The sequence below is a fragment of the Mesoplodon densirostris genome, chromosome 17 (assembly GCF_025265405.1).
Source record: "Mesoplodon densirostris isolate mMesDen1 chromosome 17, mMesDen1 primary haplotype, whole genome shotgun sequence".
In the NCBI taxonomy this organism is placed as follows: Eukaryota; Metazoa; Chordata; class Mammalia; order Artiodactyla; family Ziphiidae; genus Mesoplodon; species Mesoplodon densirostris.
In genome coordinates, this window is record NC_082677.1 from 14,240,407 (window position 1) to 14,257,781 (window position 17,375).

The 17,375-nt window shown below is 36.0% G+C and overlaps 1 protein-coding gene across 2 annotated transcripts in view; it reads left to right on the plus strand.

The window, feature by feature from the left end:
- Positions 1-17,375, plus strand: part of COG6 (component of oligomeric golgi complex 6) — a 61,370-nt gene that overhangs the window by 28,856 nt on the left and 15,139 nt on the right. For both annotated transcript variants that reach the window (XM_060080144.1, XM_060080143.1), the window contains exons 14-18: positions 5,202-5,333; positions 5,894-6,061; positions 8,781-8,888; positions 9,918-9,971; positions 12,839-12,918. In XM_060080144.1, the coding sequence (XP_059936127.1) occupies positions 5,202-5,333; positions 5,894-6,061; positions 8,781-8,888; positions 9,918-9,971; positions 12,839-12,918 (542 nt within the window). The remainder of the gene's footprint in view (positions 1-5,201; positions 5,334-5,893; positions 6,062-8,780; positions 8,889-9,917; positions 9,972-12,838; positions 12,919-17,375) is intronic.

Sequence of the window (17,375 nt, forward strand, 5' to 3'; positions counted from 1 at the left end):
GGATTACATAGGTAAAAAAGGAGTGGGTAGAGGTCATCCTAAGGAGAGGAAACAAATAGAATATGCAAGCTAGGAGTCATCAATACACAAATTTTCATTTCTTAAAAATCAGTTGGAAACTGGTGTGGCATGTAGATAGGAGAGAGCCAGGTTGCAGACAGGATAGTTAAGGGATTGTCAAAGTAGTTTTTATGAAAATACATACTCTAAGGAAAAGCCATAAGGGGACAGATTCTTGGGGGCTAAAGGTAAACCTTCAAAAGTTGGTGACTGCTTGAATGTGGTTAAATGAGAGGGAAGAGTTCTAAAATAATTCCTAAGTTACCAATCTGGGAATATTGATACTAATCACAAGTATCTGGAATAGAGAGAAAGTGTAAAACTGGGGGGATAAAGATGATGATATTGTCTAAGTTAGACAAGATACACGTGGGATATCCTTCTGCAATCAGTCTGATCTAATAGGAAGCTGTACATGTGGATTTATGGAGTTTTGCATGTAAAAGATAGTTGAATCCATATGTTTGTCTGAGGTCACTAGGAATCATGTTTAATAAGAGTAGAGCTTTCAGGACACACAGTCTTGAGAAACAGTGACATTTAAGAGAAGAAAATAAGCCCTGCCATGGTAGAATGCTGAGGAAGGATGATTGGAGAGGCAGGAGAGAAATGAGAAGAGGGTTTTTATCAGAAAAGCCAAGAGAATAGAGTTTCAAGAAGGAGGGCATGGTTGATGACAGATACTATATGAAGAGTTCTAGTAAAACAGGGGTGGCAGGTTTGTTATCTTTGTCAATATATAGATGATCCATGACTTACTGAGGGCAGTTTTATTCATGTGGTGGGGACAAGAGCCAAATTGCAATATGGGAAACACACATGAGCACGTTATCCAAAGCTTTACCAATTGGAAACCATCTGGGCTAAAGACTGGAAGTAAAATGTAGTAGGCATTCTTATTATGAAATTTGAAAGAGAATAATAAAGCAAAATGGTCAAAGGAAAGGTGGAAGTACATTTCTATGATAAATTAGGAAACAGGAAAACAAAGCCGATTATTTGTTGAAAAGGTCAACAAAATTGACAACCTTCTAGCAATTCTTTAACCAAGGAAAAAATAAAATTTAAAATTATAATATCAGAATTAGAGATAATAACCAGAGATGAGGATTAAACTTACTAGAGAATACCATATTAAAATATATAAATTTTATTCTAAAATATATAAAAAGGATGATTTTAAGAAAATAAAATTGACAAAAAATGATTCAAAATGAGGTAGGAAACTTGAATACACCTAGGGAAGAAAGAAAAATTATTAATGAGCATGCTGCTAGACTTAATCCATGTTATATAGATAGCTTTATTTACACCTACAAAGGACAGAATTCTCCAGAACACAGAAAAATATGGAAAGCTTCCCAGTTCCTTTTAGGTGATGTAACACTGAGATAAAAACCTTTTAAAGACAGTACAAAAGTGAAAACCTCAAATCAGTCACTTTTGAAGTTTTTTAAAAAGGTAAATAATTGTAAAAATATATTATATTAAAACCAAGTATTGGTTATTCCCAAGAATATGAGAATATTTCAGTGTTAGGAAATATATTAAAAGTTTCAGTGTTAAATTATATTCTCATATTTAATTAAATTGTTGAGGGGAAAATATTAGTAAATAAAAAAGTAAAAATACTTACTTAACCATATAAAGATTAATAAAACTAACAGCCAACCTCATGATTAACATAGAAGCACTAGTAATGTATTCTATTTAAGTCAAGAAAGAACAAGAAAAGAATATTTGCCAATAACATGTTTAAATAATAGGAAGTTCAGATAAAGAAATGACAGATATCAATATTTTAAAGGAGGAAATATTAGATTATTTGTGGATGCTCTGACTGTACTTCAAAAACCAAGAGAATTAATTGAGAAGTTGTAGAACTAGTAAATGGATTTAGAAAGGTAATTGGTGACAAGATCAATATACAAAGATCAGTCATTTCCAGGGAAGATGGCAAAGTAGGAAGCACCAGGAATCTGTCACCCCACCTAGATGACAGTTGGACTAGCAGTATTCGTCTAATGTAACTATTTTGGAACTCTGGAGTCTATTGAAGAATTGCAATTTCTAGCGGAAGGCTTGAATAGTAATAAATTGCAGTCAATTTTGGTGAACTTCAACTCTTAGCATAGTTGTAACTACCCATCTTCCACCCCCAGTGCTGTGGCAGGCAGCTGTACATTTTTTTAAATTTTTTATTAATTTATTTTTGGCTGTGTTGGGTCTTCGCTGCTGCACGGGCTTTCTCTAGTTGCGGCGAGCGTAGGCTACTCTTCGTCGTGGTGCGCGGGCTTCTCATTGTGGTGGCTTCTCTTGTTGAGGAGCACGGGCTCTAGGTGCGCGGGCTTCAGTAGTTGTGGCACACGGACTCAGTAGTTGTGGCTCGTGGACTCTAGAGCACAGGCTCAGTAGTTGTGGCGCACGGGCTTAGTTGCTCTGCGGCACATGAGATCTTCCCGGACCAGGGCTCGAACCCGTGTCCCCTGCATTGGCAGGCGGATTCTTAACCACTGCACCACCAGGGAAGTCCTGTTTTTTCTTTTATCCATCTGCCAGCCTCTGCTTTTTTGGTTACCATGTTTACATTTAATTTAATTGCTGATAAAGTAGCATTTATGTCTGCCATTTTGCACCATGTTTTTGTATGTTCTAAGTGCTTTTATTTCTCTGTCCCTCCATTACTGCCTTCTTTTGTGTTAAGTAAATATTTTCTAGTACACTGCTTTAGTTCCCTTTTTGTTTATGTAAATATATATGTATGTGTATGTGTGTAGTTAGTTATTTTCTTAGTGGTGCCCTGGGAATAATAATTACCATCTTAATTTTTTAATAATCTAGCTAGTTTGGATCAATACCAACTTACTTTCAATAGTGTACTAAAGCTTTGCTCCTGTATAGCCCCATTTTCCCCTTCCTTTATGATACTGTTGTTACAAATTACATCTTTCTGCATTGTGTGCTTATCAACATAGATTTAAAATGATTGCTTCATTCAGTTGTCTTTTAAATCCAGGAAAAAGTTAAAAGCAGAAAGTTAAACTGCCTTTTATATTTACTGATGTCAGAAACTTGACTGCTGTTCTTTATTCTTCAAATTTGCGTTACTGTCTAGTGTCCCTTCATTTTAGCTTGAAGGATTCCCTTTCATATTTCTTGTAGAGCAGGTTTGCTGGTAGAGAATTCTTGGTTTTGTTTATTGGGAATGTCTTAATTTCTTCTTCATTCTTGCAGAGTAGTTTTGGGAATGTCTTAATTTCTTCAGCCTTACAGAGTAGTTTTGTTGAATATAGAATTCTTGGTTGACAGTATATTTCTTTCAGCCCTTGAATATATCATCCAGTGCCTTCTAGTCGCCATGTTTTCTGATGAGAAATCAACTGTTAAGCTTATTGAGAATCCTTTGTTCAGAATGAATTACTTCTCTCTTGTTGATTTCAAGATTCTCTCTGTCTTTTGACAGTTTGATCATGTGTCCCAGTGTGGATCTATTTAAGTTTATTCTGCTTGGAGTTCATGAACTTCTTGGATGTTTAGATTAATTTTTTAAATCAAATTTGCTAAGTCTTCTCCCACTATTTCTTTAAATATTCTTTTTGCATGCCCCCTTTTTTCCTCCTTCTGAGATCCCCATTGTACTGATGATGTTGATGGTGTTGCATAGGTGTCTGAGGCTCTGTTAATTTTCTTTCATTCTTTTTTCCTTCTATTCCTCACAGCAGTTAACCTTAATTGAACTATCTTCAAGTTCACTGATTATTTATTCTGTCTGCTCAGATCTCCTGTTGATTCCCTGTAGTGAATTTTTCATTTCAGTTATTGTGCTTTTTCAACTCTAACATTTCTATTTGGTTATTTTTTTTAACCATTTCTATCTTTTTATTGATATTCTCTATTTTGTAAGATTTTTTCTCATACTTTCCTTTAATTCATTAACAATTTCCTTTAGTTTTTGAACATATTTAAAAGAGCTGATTTAAAGTCTTTGGCTAGTATTTCCAACATGTGGGCTTCCTCAGGGAGTTGCTATTGAATGTTTTTTCTGTAAATGGTCATACTTTTTTGTTTGTTGGCATGTCTCATAATTTTTGTTTTTGTTGCTTTTATGAAGGAGGGAGGATTTTCAGAGGTCCATACTTTGCCATTCCTGCTGATGTCACTTATGTATTAACTTTTATACATGAAACATTCTTAATATAAATACTGATATTATAAAATTCTTATGCCTTTCTATCTACCTGACATGAGAATGTAGTGTTACATGGATTTCTGAGTACCAGATTTTGTTTCATTTACAAAATGTGACTATATTAGTAAAAGTACTTTGAAAAATGTTTTGAAAAAATTCACAGGCACCTCTTCTGGGATATCATGATGGTGTCAAGTAGGGATGATGAACATAGCCAATTAATAAGTATCAGATACTCAGTAGTTGAGATGCAGCGATCCCATTTAATCTTTACAGAATCCCTCTGAGCCTCTGAGAATTTAAATAACTTTTCCAAGGTCACACAACTAGTAAGTGCTAGTTACAAAATGTAAAATTAATCCCTTTAACTCCAGAATTCAAGATTTTAGTGGCAGTGTTGTACTGTTTCTGTGAAGTGTGTGGCTCATGGACCAGGGTCCTGAAAACCACTTGGGGTGCTTGTTGAAAGATAGATTTCTAGACTCTGAACCTATACATATTGAGCCACAGTATCTGACATTGAGGCATGCAGGTGAGTGATGATTCTCAATAATATTATAGTAGGTGAAGTGCTGGTCTCTGTATTACTTCTTTCTTAAGACTTGGGCTAAAAAACAAAACAGGCCATTTCAAATCTATATGAAAATATAATTATACAATTCAAAGACTGCTAAGTTTCCTCGTAATTTTTTGAATTAAAGTTCAAATTCTGTACTTTTAATTGTGATGTATTAATTCTGAGATAATCTAACAAAAAACTTTTGTGTCACTTTCTGTGCTGATTTTGATTAGTATGATAAAAAATAAGCTATTGATAGATTATAGATTTTGTAATGTGTCAGCAAAGCTTTACGTCTTTCATATGAATTATTTTACTGTGAGCTGGCATTTATTTAGACACTAAAATTTAGTAGAAAAATATAAGCAGTGGATAAGTCATCCTTCATTTTAGGTTGAACTCCCACCACCTGATCTTGGACCAAGTTCTGCATTAAATCAGACACTCATGTTGTTGCGTGAAGTTTTGGCATCTCATGATTCTTCAGTTGTACCATTAGATGCCCGTCAAGCCGATTTTGTGCAGGTATGTTGTAAATTCACTTTTAATGATTCTTATTGCTCCTCTATTGTACATTCTTTTGAAATTCTGGCACTTTATAACCCATGTATCTTGACAATCCTTCTCATTGCTTTTTCCTTCAAATATTAAACCAGTTCCCTTTAATTTAAAAAGTATATATTCAGGGCTTCCCTGGTGGTGCAAGTGGTTGAGAGTCTGCCTGCTGATGCAGGGGACACGGGTTTGTGCCCCGGTCTGGGAAGATCCCACATGCAGCGGAGCGGCTAGACCTGTGAGCCATGGCCGCTGAGCCTGCGTGTCTGGAGCCTGTGCTCTGCAACGGGAGGGGCCACACAGTGAGAGACCTGTGTACCGCAAAAAAAAAAAAAAAAAAAGTATATATTCAGTGATGCTTGTTTTAAAAACTATTACAGTTATGGTACCATTTAATCTTTTTCTTATGCGCTTCTGTAAGTTTGCCCGCTCCCCATTAGTTTGACATTCATTCTGAAGTGCCGTTAACACAGACCTGTATCACTGGTTGGGAAATAAGGAATACGTTTGATTTTATTTTTCATTTATAGGTTTTATCATGTGTCTTGGATCCTCTCCTCCAGATGTGTACTGTATCAGCCAGCAATTTAGGCACAGCTGACATGGCCACCTTCATGGTCAATTCACTATATATGATGAAGACAACATTAGCTCTGTTTGAATTCACTGACAGACGTCTGGAAATGCTACAGTTCCAGGTTAATTTTGCCATAAAATGACTGCCCACTGTGATGAAATCTTTTTGCTATACATGATCTCAGTTACCGGCTTTAAGATAATTTCAGTGACCTGATTTATATGAATCCCTTGTTATAGTCTGATAGAACCCCTCCCTGCCCCCATGCATATTCAGTATTTTAGTTTCGTTTTGGAGAAGCCAGAGTATGTAACAGGTAAGATATTTTATTCAAGCCATAGTATGTGGTGGTAGAATGGAGCTTTTCTGACTAATTTGAACTGTTTCAGTTTCCATACTGTGAATAACGTGCTATATTTTTCAAGCTGTGTAGCTAGTGCAGAAGGTGTTGCAGAGGACAGATATATTTTTATCTATGTGTAAATCAGTGTTAGGCACAACATTACAGTTTGTTATGCCAATCGCTCTGGTCCTATAAGCCAAATGGTATCACTTAAGAGTCACAACAAGGCCATTTATAAAATTTACCAGATACTTGGCTTTTGATTTTGAAATAGTGATTTTTGGTAGATATAATATTTTAAAAAAACAACAACAACTCTGAGTCTTCTTTGTTATCACAAGTATAAAAACAGTTTGGCAGTGGTTACAGTAAAAATTTGTCGTTTTGGGTTTTTCTAAGGAATGAGTTTGAGACCTCTAAGTTTGTGATGTTTTCTACTTTCTTATTCTTTCTTTTAAAAGAAATATAATGAAGTATGATTGATTTTTCTTTTTTGCATAATTGTTTAAGTATAATTAGTAAAATCTTTTTTAAAAATAGTCATTGGTTTTTAATGTATTTATCACTAATTCAACCCGAGACTCTGCCATTTGTCTAAATCTCTTCTCAAGATGTGCACATATATCATTTGTCCAGCAATCTGTTTTATCACCAATTATCTTTGTTTCTCAAATATTCCAAAGTCGTTTTTTGCATTCCAAGAGGACAAGCCCCACCATGTAAGTGCTTATTGAGCCTGCATCATTCTTGCTGATGGGCTGGTGGCTGGCGCTGGCCACGTGGACCAGCCAGGGTCAGCGTGGAGAGGACTGGGCAAGGGTGTGGATGCTGGAAGGCACGGGCCCCACAGTGATAGTTTTCCTTGTCGAGTAAAAGATTCTTGATTTTCAGATCTTTTCTATCACTAGTCTATTAATTTTCTTCCATTCTTTCTTCTTCCAGTGTTTCAAGTAAGAAATCTAGGCTAGTCTGATTCTCTTTTGTTTGTGATAACCTATTTTATTCATGTGGAAGCTTACAAGGATTTTCCTTTGAGTTCACATATTTCCTCAGGATATTTTTTGGTATGTCTCTTTTTCTATTATTTCCATCTTGGATTTTGCAAAGACTTTTCAGTCTGAAGATTCCACCCTTTTGTTTTTTGCTCAGTAAAGTTTTCTGTTATCTGTAATTAATTATCACTTCTCCATCTGTTACTTTTTATATTCTGAAGCTCCTGTCCTTAGTTGGCTTTATCTCCTAAATTTGCCTTCTAATTTCTGTTTAAATCTCTTTAATATATTTCTTTGTTATTTACTCTGTATTACTATTCTTCCACTTTTCTTTCAGATACTAATTTGGTTCTTAGCAATAACTCTTTCATTAAATATTTCCATTTGCAACCTTGTTTTTCTTGGATTTCCAGTAAGACTAGTAAGTAAGGGTTCTAAGGTTCTAATTGTACTTTCTTGGGCATTCACTTAGAAAAAAGTAAGGTACCCTGCATCTTTCAATAGTGTTGCCTCAGGAAAAGATACTTGTTCTCATTATTCAGGTGGGTTTTCTCATAGAACCTACTCACCTCTTTTAAATCAGTTGTAAGTTTTTTATGGGGAGGGGCTCAGCTGCTGGAGTGACTTGCACAATGGCAAACATTCAGATGGTAACAGATAGCATCTCTTAATAGCATACTATGCCACTGGTAAACAAGCTGGTAAAACTGAGGGGACTATCCAGTGAGAGACAACAGGAAGATCTGTAGACTTACAGGCCTGTACTGGTTAAAGGAAGGAGCAGCCGACTTCGTCCCACCTGGGAATACTTCATCCCATCAGGTAGTCTCCTTCTGTGGCTTCTGCCCCCATTAGCGTTAGGTAGCTTCCCCAAGAATAGCACAAAACAGGTGACCACGTACAACTCACACCTGCTAGCTGGGTCTTTTTAGGCAGCTCCTGAACTTGACATCTTTGACCAGCCTTCTGCTGGTTCCTCAGCAGTCCCCTAGTTGTCGCAAATCTGCTTTCCTCTGGAGAACTTACTGCCTCAGCCCCCATGGGATTTCCTTCAGACTTCTCCAGATGATGTATTTGATTGGTTGAGTTAGTCCAGCAAGTTGGGAGCATGAGGCAGTGTGGATGTGAGGGACATCAGGTCCTCATCTTCCCAGAATTCTTTCTAAGTATTTTATTTTACACTGTTGTTTATGAGTAGTTTTTGTTTGTGTTTTGCTTAATACCAGCTTTTAAAAGAGCTAAGAAGCAACCCAAATTTTTCGACTAGTGGCTAGTCCTGGAATGTTCAAGTAAGACTTTCCCTCCCTTTTGTAAGAGGACTTCCTCTTTGGGGAAGGAAAAGTCTTTGTGTAGGAGCAGTCCCTATCCCTCATATTTTGGCCGCATAGCCGCTGCAAGGAACATGCCCATGATGAAGAGCTAAGACTCCAGGCTAGTCTACTTCTACTCTCAATCAGTCTTATTCTTCTTTTAAAATATTTTCTTTTAATTGTGTTTTATTTTAGATTGAAGCACATTTGGACACACTTATAAATGAGCAAGCTTCTTATGTTTTAACTAGAGCAGGCGTGAGTTATATCTATAACACCATACAGCAACATAAACCCGAACAGGTAAGCACATGGATCTTCCTAACTAGAGAGATACACCAATTTAGAGTACGGCATCTAGAGCTAGACAGTTAGCAGCAATTTTTCACGGGGAAGGTGACTTCTCTCTGGTTCCTCATCTGTAGATTGAGGGTAATAATATCTGTAACATAGGACTGTTCTAAGATTGAGATAATACCTGTGTAGTTCTTGGAGGACTATCTGAGATATAGTAGGGTGTCCCAAAATACTATCTTTTTTACTATAGATAGTTTGGGTTACAAGTAATGAAAATATACAAAAATTAGTATTGAAAATATATAAAGAATATTCATATTGGTAAATTTTTTAGTCCTTTATCACCATTGATTTATTAAGTGCATAGATTACTATATAAGTAGCAGTCATTCCCCCTTTTAATTTAGGAAATCATGGTCTATTACTTTGGAAAGGTAATATCTGGGGCTAAGATCTGATCTTGTTAAGTTATAGAACTCCAGTAGAATTAGAAAATGGAGTGATGGGAACCCTAGAAAACCATGTAAGCCTCTTTAAAAAGCAAAAAACTTTTAAATAACATTAACATGAAGAATATTTTATAGCCCAGGGACTCCACAAGGTTTGAATTTTTTCTTTTGATAAGGTAATAAGCAAATTTCCACCAGTAGGAGCAAATTCTGCTGCCTTTTTATATTATCTAAAATTATCAAGGGAACTCTTAAAGCCCCCATGTCTTACTGTCATTCCTCAGTGCTTTATTGCCCTTTTTTTCTTGCTTATGATTAAATCTGAAGTATCCTTTTATTTCCATTGTTAATAAACTTATGTGCTTCTCACTCCAACACGTATTATTGAGTGCCTTCATGCTAGTTTTACAAAAATGAACAAATCATAGTCCCTCTTTTAATTGAGGTTGGAGATAGGACACTTGAGTTTTTTGGAAATAAGCTAAATTTTCAAATTCGGGCAATCTACTAATGGACTGTATTTGACAAGTGAATTGTAACATATAGCACCTATTTTCATCTTGGTTTTTTTTTTTTTTTTTTTAAGGGCCCTTTAGCTAATTTTCCCAACCTAGATTCTGTGGCACTGAAGGCTGCGATGGTAAGTACATAATAAAGTATTTCAACATACGTTTCCTTATGGAACATTATTCTTATTTTTTCCCATGTGATAATTTTTGTCTTGGGTGAGAATTTTATCTCTTCATATGCTGTATTCACGTTGGGTCCAGTCATAATGATTGCACATGTGTTCCTTTAACTAAGGAGATCTGACCAAGACATACATTTGTAGTAATATTGCACCATACCCTAATAGTGTCATTATTCCTGTTTAGATTTTCTTCAGTTTCAGAGTTTTATTCCTAACCTCATGGAGGAAGGAATGAGAGACATGAAGAAGTTAGCTATATATCATTGTAGACTTCCATCTGTCAGTGATCCTGGGGCTTATAGTTCTTGACTTCTTCCTGAGTTGGTAACTGAAATTGGATTCCAGTCTTAAAATATTACTCTTGATTGTGACGCTCACCGAACCTCCACTTTATTACCTTCTTTTCAAGTGATGAGCTTGCTTGCACATCCCTTTCTGCATGAGCACCACTTTTTGTAGCATGTTTCCACATCTTAAGTACATACTTTGCATATCTATGTGTGTGTGTATACACACACACACACACAGCCATCAGTTGGATGACATTCATTTAGTCCTCATAGGAATGATCCCCTTTGGAAGCTTTATGATACTAATTCTAGTGGTAGTAATAACAAACAGTAAGTAATGACAATGTCCATTAACATATATTGAGCATGACACACATTTTTAATGTACTAACCCTCTAATCCTCCTAATAACCCCATTCAACCCAGTACTTATGCTCTTACCTACTATATGTACTGCCTATCCTATGTGTTTCAATACTCACTACCACAATGGTTTGACTTTGATAAATAGTTCTCTTGGGTGACTTCTTTGATGCCCGGGATTTCCTATCTATCATCTGACAGAGCTAAATTTAACTGAAAATAAAGGGGTAGACCCACAAGATACCCAACAAATGCAAAGAATACAGAGCTGACAGAGTTAATATTAGACAAGGTAGATTTTAAAAACACTAAATATTATAAATAAGGAACATTATGTCATGATAAAAGACAGTATATAAAAAGTAAGTTGTAACTTGTGTATATCCAACATAACAGTAAAAACTGTAGAAATGCAAAGAAGATTTGATTCTGAAAAGTGCAAAAATAAATGAAAATGAATAAATTTTACATTCATTAAAAAAGATAAGTTTCTTAGAAAGTTAAATGTACACTCACCATACCGCCCAGTAATTCCACTTTAAGGTATTTACTGCCCTCCCCCACCCCCCCCACCCCAGCAAAATGAGGATATAGGTCTACGAAGAGGTCAGTAACCTTAGTTAGTACTCAGTAAATGTGTGTGTCCCGCCTATTTCTCCTTCTCCAGTGACGCATATCCAGTTCATAATATAAACTCACAAAATATATTTAAGCCCTATTACAGGTTCGTATATGCCTGATCTTAACTTTAAAAACAATTGAGTTGAATATCTTAGGTCTCTCTAAAGAAACAAACTCTTGATTGAGTTTTATGTGTGATCCATTGTTTTATCTATAACTGTCTGGTGCCCCAACTTGGATGCTTCAAAGGCGCCTCAGTTCACCATATCCCAAACTGAGCTCTTCTAACTCTTACCCACCATCCCCAACCCCAGGTCCTTTTCCAAGTGTTCTTAACTCAGAAAGTATAAGAGCATCTGTCCACTAATTATTTCAGCAATTATTAACCAAGTATCTGCTATTATCTAGGTATCATGCTGAGAACTGAGATGAAAATAGGCATGATCTAGTAAGAGATGCAGTTATCACACAACTAAATAAATGTATAAAGAGTACAGTTGTGAATTGTGATAATGCTGTGAATTACACAGATCCAAAGCCTGGGAGGCAACCCCTTCATCCTATCTGTCACTAACCAAATCTTGATGATTTTGCTCTCTGATTCTCTCAGATATCTAATCTTCTCTTCACCCCAGTTGCCCTTGGCGTCTGAGATGCCGCAAGAGCTACCTATGTGGTGTCCTTGCATCTGCTATTACAACCTCCCCTTCCATTCTTCTTGCTGTAGCCAGATTTAGCTTCTTAAAATTTAAATCAGATTATTTCCCTTCTTCAATGGTTTCCTAATGCTTTTACAGTAAGAATTAACATCTTCTAGAAACCATGCAAGTCCTGCATGGAGTGATCTCTGGTAGCCATCCTCTTTCTCACCTAAGCCTTCCTCCACACCAGCCCCACTATACACTTAACCTAACGTCTATTCATCATTAAGATTTCCGCTAAAACGACCTTTCCTCAGAAATGCTTTTGCCGAACATACAGATTAGGTCTGTGTCCTCCTGATTGATGCTTTTATTGTACCTTGGTTTTTCCTTTATTTACATTATTTTTTGTTTACTACCTCTCTCACTAGGCCATAAGCTCTGTGAAGCTAGGGACTGCCCTCCTTTGCTCACCGTTATATTTACATTATGTTATATGGCACCTTACCAATAACAGGTACTCCATAAATATTAATCTAATGAATAGAGGAGTGAATAATTAAGAGATACATTGGATTTAAGAAAGTAAGGTAGACTTGAAATCTGAAGACTTTATTTCTTGCTAATATTATTACCCAAGAAGTTTGGTGAGGGAGATCAGGATAAATGGCTTGGATCGGAATTTTGAAAGTAGGTATTGCTGATACTGACTGCATTAAAGAGTTGACACTTTCAGTGAGTTTTTAGTTAAAATGTGTAAGGAATAACTCATTTTGTTCATGAAGAACTCGTTATTTGGAATATGGGATTTTTACTAAGATTTAATCCTTAAAAGAGATGCTTATTTGGGCTGTCAGCAGATATATGCACTTTGTGTTTTGGATTTCTCTGTTTTGTTTAGGTTCAGTTTGATCGCTATCTGTCAACCCCAGACAACCTGTTAATGCCACAGCTGAACTTTCTTCTAAGTGCCACAGTGAAGTAAGTATTTTGGGGTCCCAATTAGCTGGTAAAGAGTCACATATTTTTAAATGCCAAGCACATTTATAAGAAAAAAATTATTTTCAAGAATAGGAGATTTGTCATTAAAGATTGATGGTTCTCAACCTTTTTTTTTCTGCCTTAGCACCCCTAAGAGATCTGACCTTACCCTGTTCATACGTTTTCCTTACATGTTTGTAGCTTCAAAATCTCCATGTAGTGAATGATTTTTAAAAATAATATGGGGCCTCCCTGGTGGCGCAAGTGGTTGAGAGTCCGCCTGCCGATGCAGGGGATACGGGTTCGTGCCCCGGTCTGGGAGGATCCCATATGCCGCGGAGCGGCTGGGCCCGTGAGCCATGGCCGCTGAGCCTGCGCGTCCGGAGCCTGCGCGTCCGGAGCCTGTGCTCCGCGACGGGGGAGGCCACAACAGTGAGAGGCCCGCATACCACCAAAAAAAAAAAAAAATAATAATAATAATAATATGAATTATATAATTGAAGCCACACAATGATAATACCAAATTCCCTTGTATTAACACACATGTCAAAATGGCACTGAATATGTCATGAAAGAATCAGTAATATATTTATTGTGCAACATAGATGACCTACTGTTTAGACTATTTTGGACCCAAGCAGTTTCTGTAGATATATTATGAAATTGTTCAGTATCACATATTTATCAGGAATATGTTCAGGACAAAGAACTATACATTAAAATATTAGAATATTACAATTAGAAGAAAGTGAGAGATTATACTCTTTGTGTACCAGGCACTACAGAGTAAGATTTAAAAGGCATTTTCACTATCTTGATGGAGATTATAGTCTGACATGTCAGTTACACGCATGAACAAATACATTAAAAAGTATGGTAAAGAAAGAACTGTCGGGCCTCCCTGGTGGCGCAAGTGGTTGAGAGTCCGCCTGCCGATGCAGGGGATACGGGTTCGTGCCCCGGTCTGGGAGGATCCCATATGCCGCGGAGCGGCTGGGCCCGTGAGCCATGGCCGCTGAGCCTGCGCGTCCGGAGCCTGCGTGTCCGGAGCCTGTGCTCCGCAACGGGGGAGGCCACAACAGTGAGAGGCCCGCATACCGCAAAAAAAAAAAAAAAAAAAAAAAAAAGAAAGAACTGTCAAACTTGAAAAAAGTGCTTCAAATATCTGAAAGGAGACAGTGATACAGGGGTGGTCCACTTATTTTCTCTTGTTCTGCGGAGCAATAGGTAGAGCAAGGAGGCAGCTTTTGGCTCAACATGAGGAAGAATTTGGTGTCAATTAGAATTGGCTGGAAATGGATTCTCCCAGACATAGAGCTAGGGAATTCCCATATTAGGTGTGGTCAGAGTAAATGGTTTTAATCTTTTTTGACTTTTCTATTTTATTATCCTAGAAGGTCTCATACTGTACACATAACCAGAATTCTAAAGACCTGAGAGATTATAAAACGAATTCCATTATGCCGTAATTCAAATTGCATGTGTTTCTTAGTTACTTTTTTTAACCAAATACCTGCAGTTCTTTTATATTTAACTACACGTTTCAGTACTTAGTATTTGAATGTTGAATTCTTTGGAGCATCACTATAAGTATAAAACATACCATTATTCTTTTCCTAATAGTCAACTCTCCATATCTGCAGGTTCCACATCCGCATATTCCACCAACTGCGGATTGAAAATAGTTGCCCCCCCCAAAAAAAAACAATTCTGGAAAGTTCCAAAAAGTAGAGCTTGAATTTGCTGCACACTGGCAGCTATTTACATAGCATTTACATTGTATCAGGTATTAGAAGTAATCTAGAGATGATTTAAAGTTTATGGGAGGGTGTGTGGAGATTAGATGCAAATACTGTGCCATTTTATATAAGGGATTTGAGCATCCTGAACTTTGATATCTGAGGGGGTCCTGGAACCAGTCCCCCTCGGATACTGGGGTGTGACTCTATAATGCTTGAGGGGAAATTTTAATGTGTTTCAAAGGATGGCATGTAGTCCAGATGCCGTAAGAAAAAAACAGACAGATTTGGCTACATAACACTTCGAAGTTTTTACAGAAAAAGACTATATAAACTAAATTAAAATATGAACAATGTGGAAAAAAATTGCAAATTATATAACAGGCCTATTATGCTTAATTGTATTATCCTATATAGAATGAGATCCCACAAATCAGTACAAAATAATGCACCATATATTTGGACAGTTCATAGAAGAAGTGCAAATGGCAAACAAATATATGAGAAGATAATTATCAAAACATGCAAATTAAAACAGCAGTGAGAATTTCTGCCTATTAAATTACTGAAAATAAAAAGTTTGTTATATGGCAATTGAAATGGTCTGGGAAAATAGGCATTTTTACACTGTTGGTGAGAGTATAAATTAGTAAATCCTTTTAGAGGTCAATTTGGCAATGTTTATCAAAATTTAAAAGTATATGTCCTTATACTCAAGGATACCTCTTAATAGATCTTTTTTCTTTTCTTAGTAAGAGTTTAAAATAAAGTTACTGAATTAGCAGTGGGATTAAGCACTTCATATGGATCTACTGAATTCTTTATCTCTGAGGACTTCTGAGATTTTCTAAAGCTTAAATGATATTTCAAATCAAATGTTTGTGTTCTGTCACTGAAGAAATATTTTAGCTTTCCACTTTTATTGTCCCATTGTTTAACAGTAATAATTTAATGTGGTAATAATTTCTGTGTGATCTCATTCTATATTAAGGATAATATAATTAAGGATAATTGGTCTGTTACATAATTTGCAAATATTTTTTCACATTATTGTTTATATTTTAATTTAGCTTATATTGTCTTTTTCTGTAAAAACTTCAAAGTGTTACGTAGCCAACTCTGTTTTATTAACAGAGTCAAATGAACATCGTTTGTGGTACATTACTTAAAAATCTAAACTTTTAAATTAGTATTTTGATTGTATAGTATGGACCTAGCATCCTGTTATAAATTCATGGTAATTATAATGACATTAAAAAATTGAGATATACATATGGTTTATGTAAATAATAGTGCAACTAAGAATTGGTCAGTACCTATTTACTCCTTTTTTCATTCAGAAAATTTCTAAAATGTTTTTTGCAAAGTATTCTAAAATTAAATGTAACCTATGAATGTATTTTCAGGTTTTTTTAAGAAGAAAAATTATGGTATCAGTTTGGCTACTTATTTTAAAAATCAGGTTGCTATGAAAATGTAAGTCATTTAACACATTTAAGATTCAGCATTAAAGCAGATATTCTGACTGCTTTTTCCCCTTTTTTTGATTGATGGCAGGTCCTACCCTCAAAAATACTTTCTGTTCTTATTTCTCCTACTGTATAGTCATGGTATTATATTTGATCTTATTTATAAAGCATTTGAAATAATAGGAGATAACTTTCATTTAGTTAAATTTGAACCTTTTCAAAATGATAATTCATTTTTAAGCAAAAATATTTTCATGTCTTTATGTTCTCAATTTCTTTCTATTCATATTGTATTTAAAATGTCAGTTGTTTCTTTGAAATAGAGCTTTGAAATGTAAAACTTTCTTTTTTTTATTCCTGTCTCATTTTGTTTTGTTAATATTCTGTTCTCCTGAACTTTGCTTGTCTCTGTGATTGCAGTACCTTTGGGACACCTGTCATTCTTGTCTCCCTTTTTCTTGTCTTGTAGTTTGACTGCCTTTCAAAGGAGATTTTGACTGAGCACTTCATCCTTGGCATAAACTATTGAATACATTTAGGTAGCCAAAAAGTGAGATTGTATAGATAATAAAGAAAAGAATAGAAAATTAAAATATCCTTAAAGAATTCTTCCTTCCTTGTGATGAATTAGAAGGGCGTTCTTCTTTTTTCAACGCCAGACTCCAACATTTACCTTTTAATGGTAAAAACAATAGAGGTTTGACTACAGAAACCACAGCTATGCATATTTATAAAATATTCTCAGTGTCTTTTCTTACTGAGTCAGAATTGTTTATATGAGTAATTTAAGAAATAAGGAGACCATAGATACTTCCTAAAGTGAGCATGTAGAAAAGTGGATATGATTTGAGGATTCTTTTATTCAGGAATCTTCCTCTATTATATATGCTAGAAACAAAGCAGGTATCTTTAAAAAGAATTACTTTGGTTTTTTAAAAGAGGTAGGGGCTTCCCTGCTTGGCACAGTGGTTGAGAGTCCGCCTGCCGATGCAGGGGACACGGGTTCGTGCCCCGGTCCAGGAAGATCTCACATGCCGTGGAGCGGCTAGGCCCATGAGCCATGGCTGCTGAGCCTGCCCATCCGGAGCTTGTGCTCCGCGACGGGAGAGGCCACAACAGTGAGAGAATAATTTACTTCTCTTTAACTGCCTCCTTTTAAGCCACCTGTCTTTAACTCTCAGGGATACCTGTGTAAACAAAAATAACGCAGGTTTGGGAGTGGGGGTGGGGTGAGCCTACCAGAGAAATA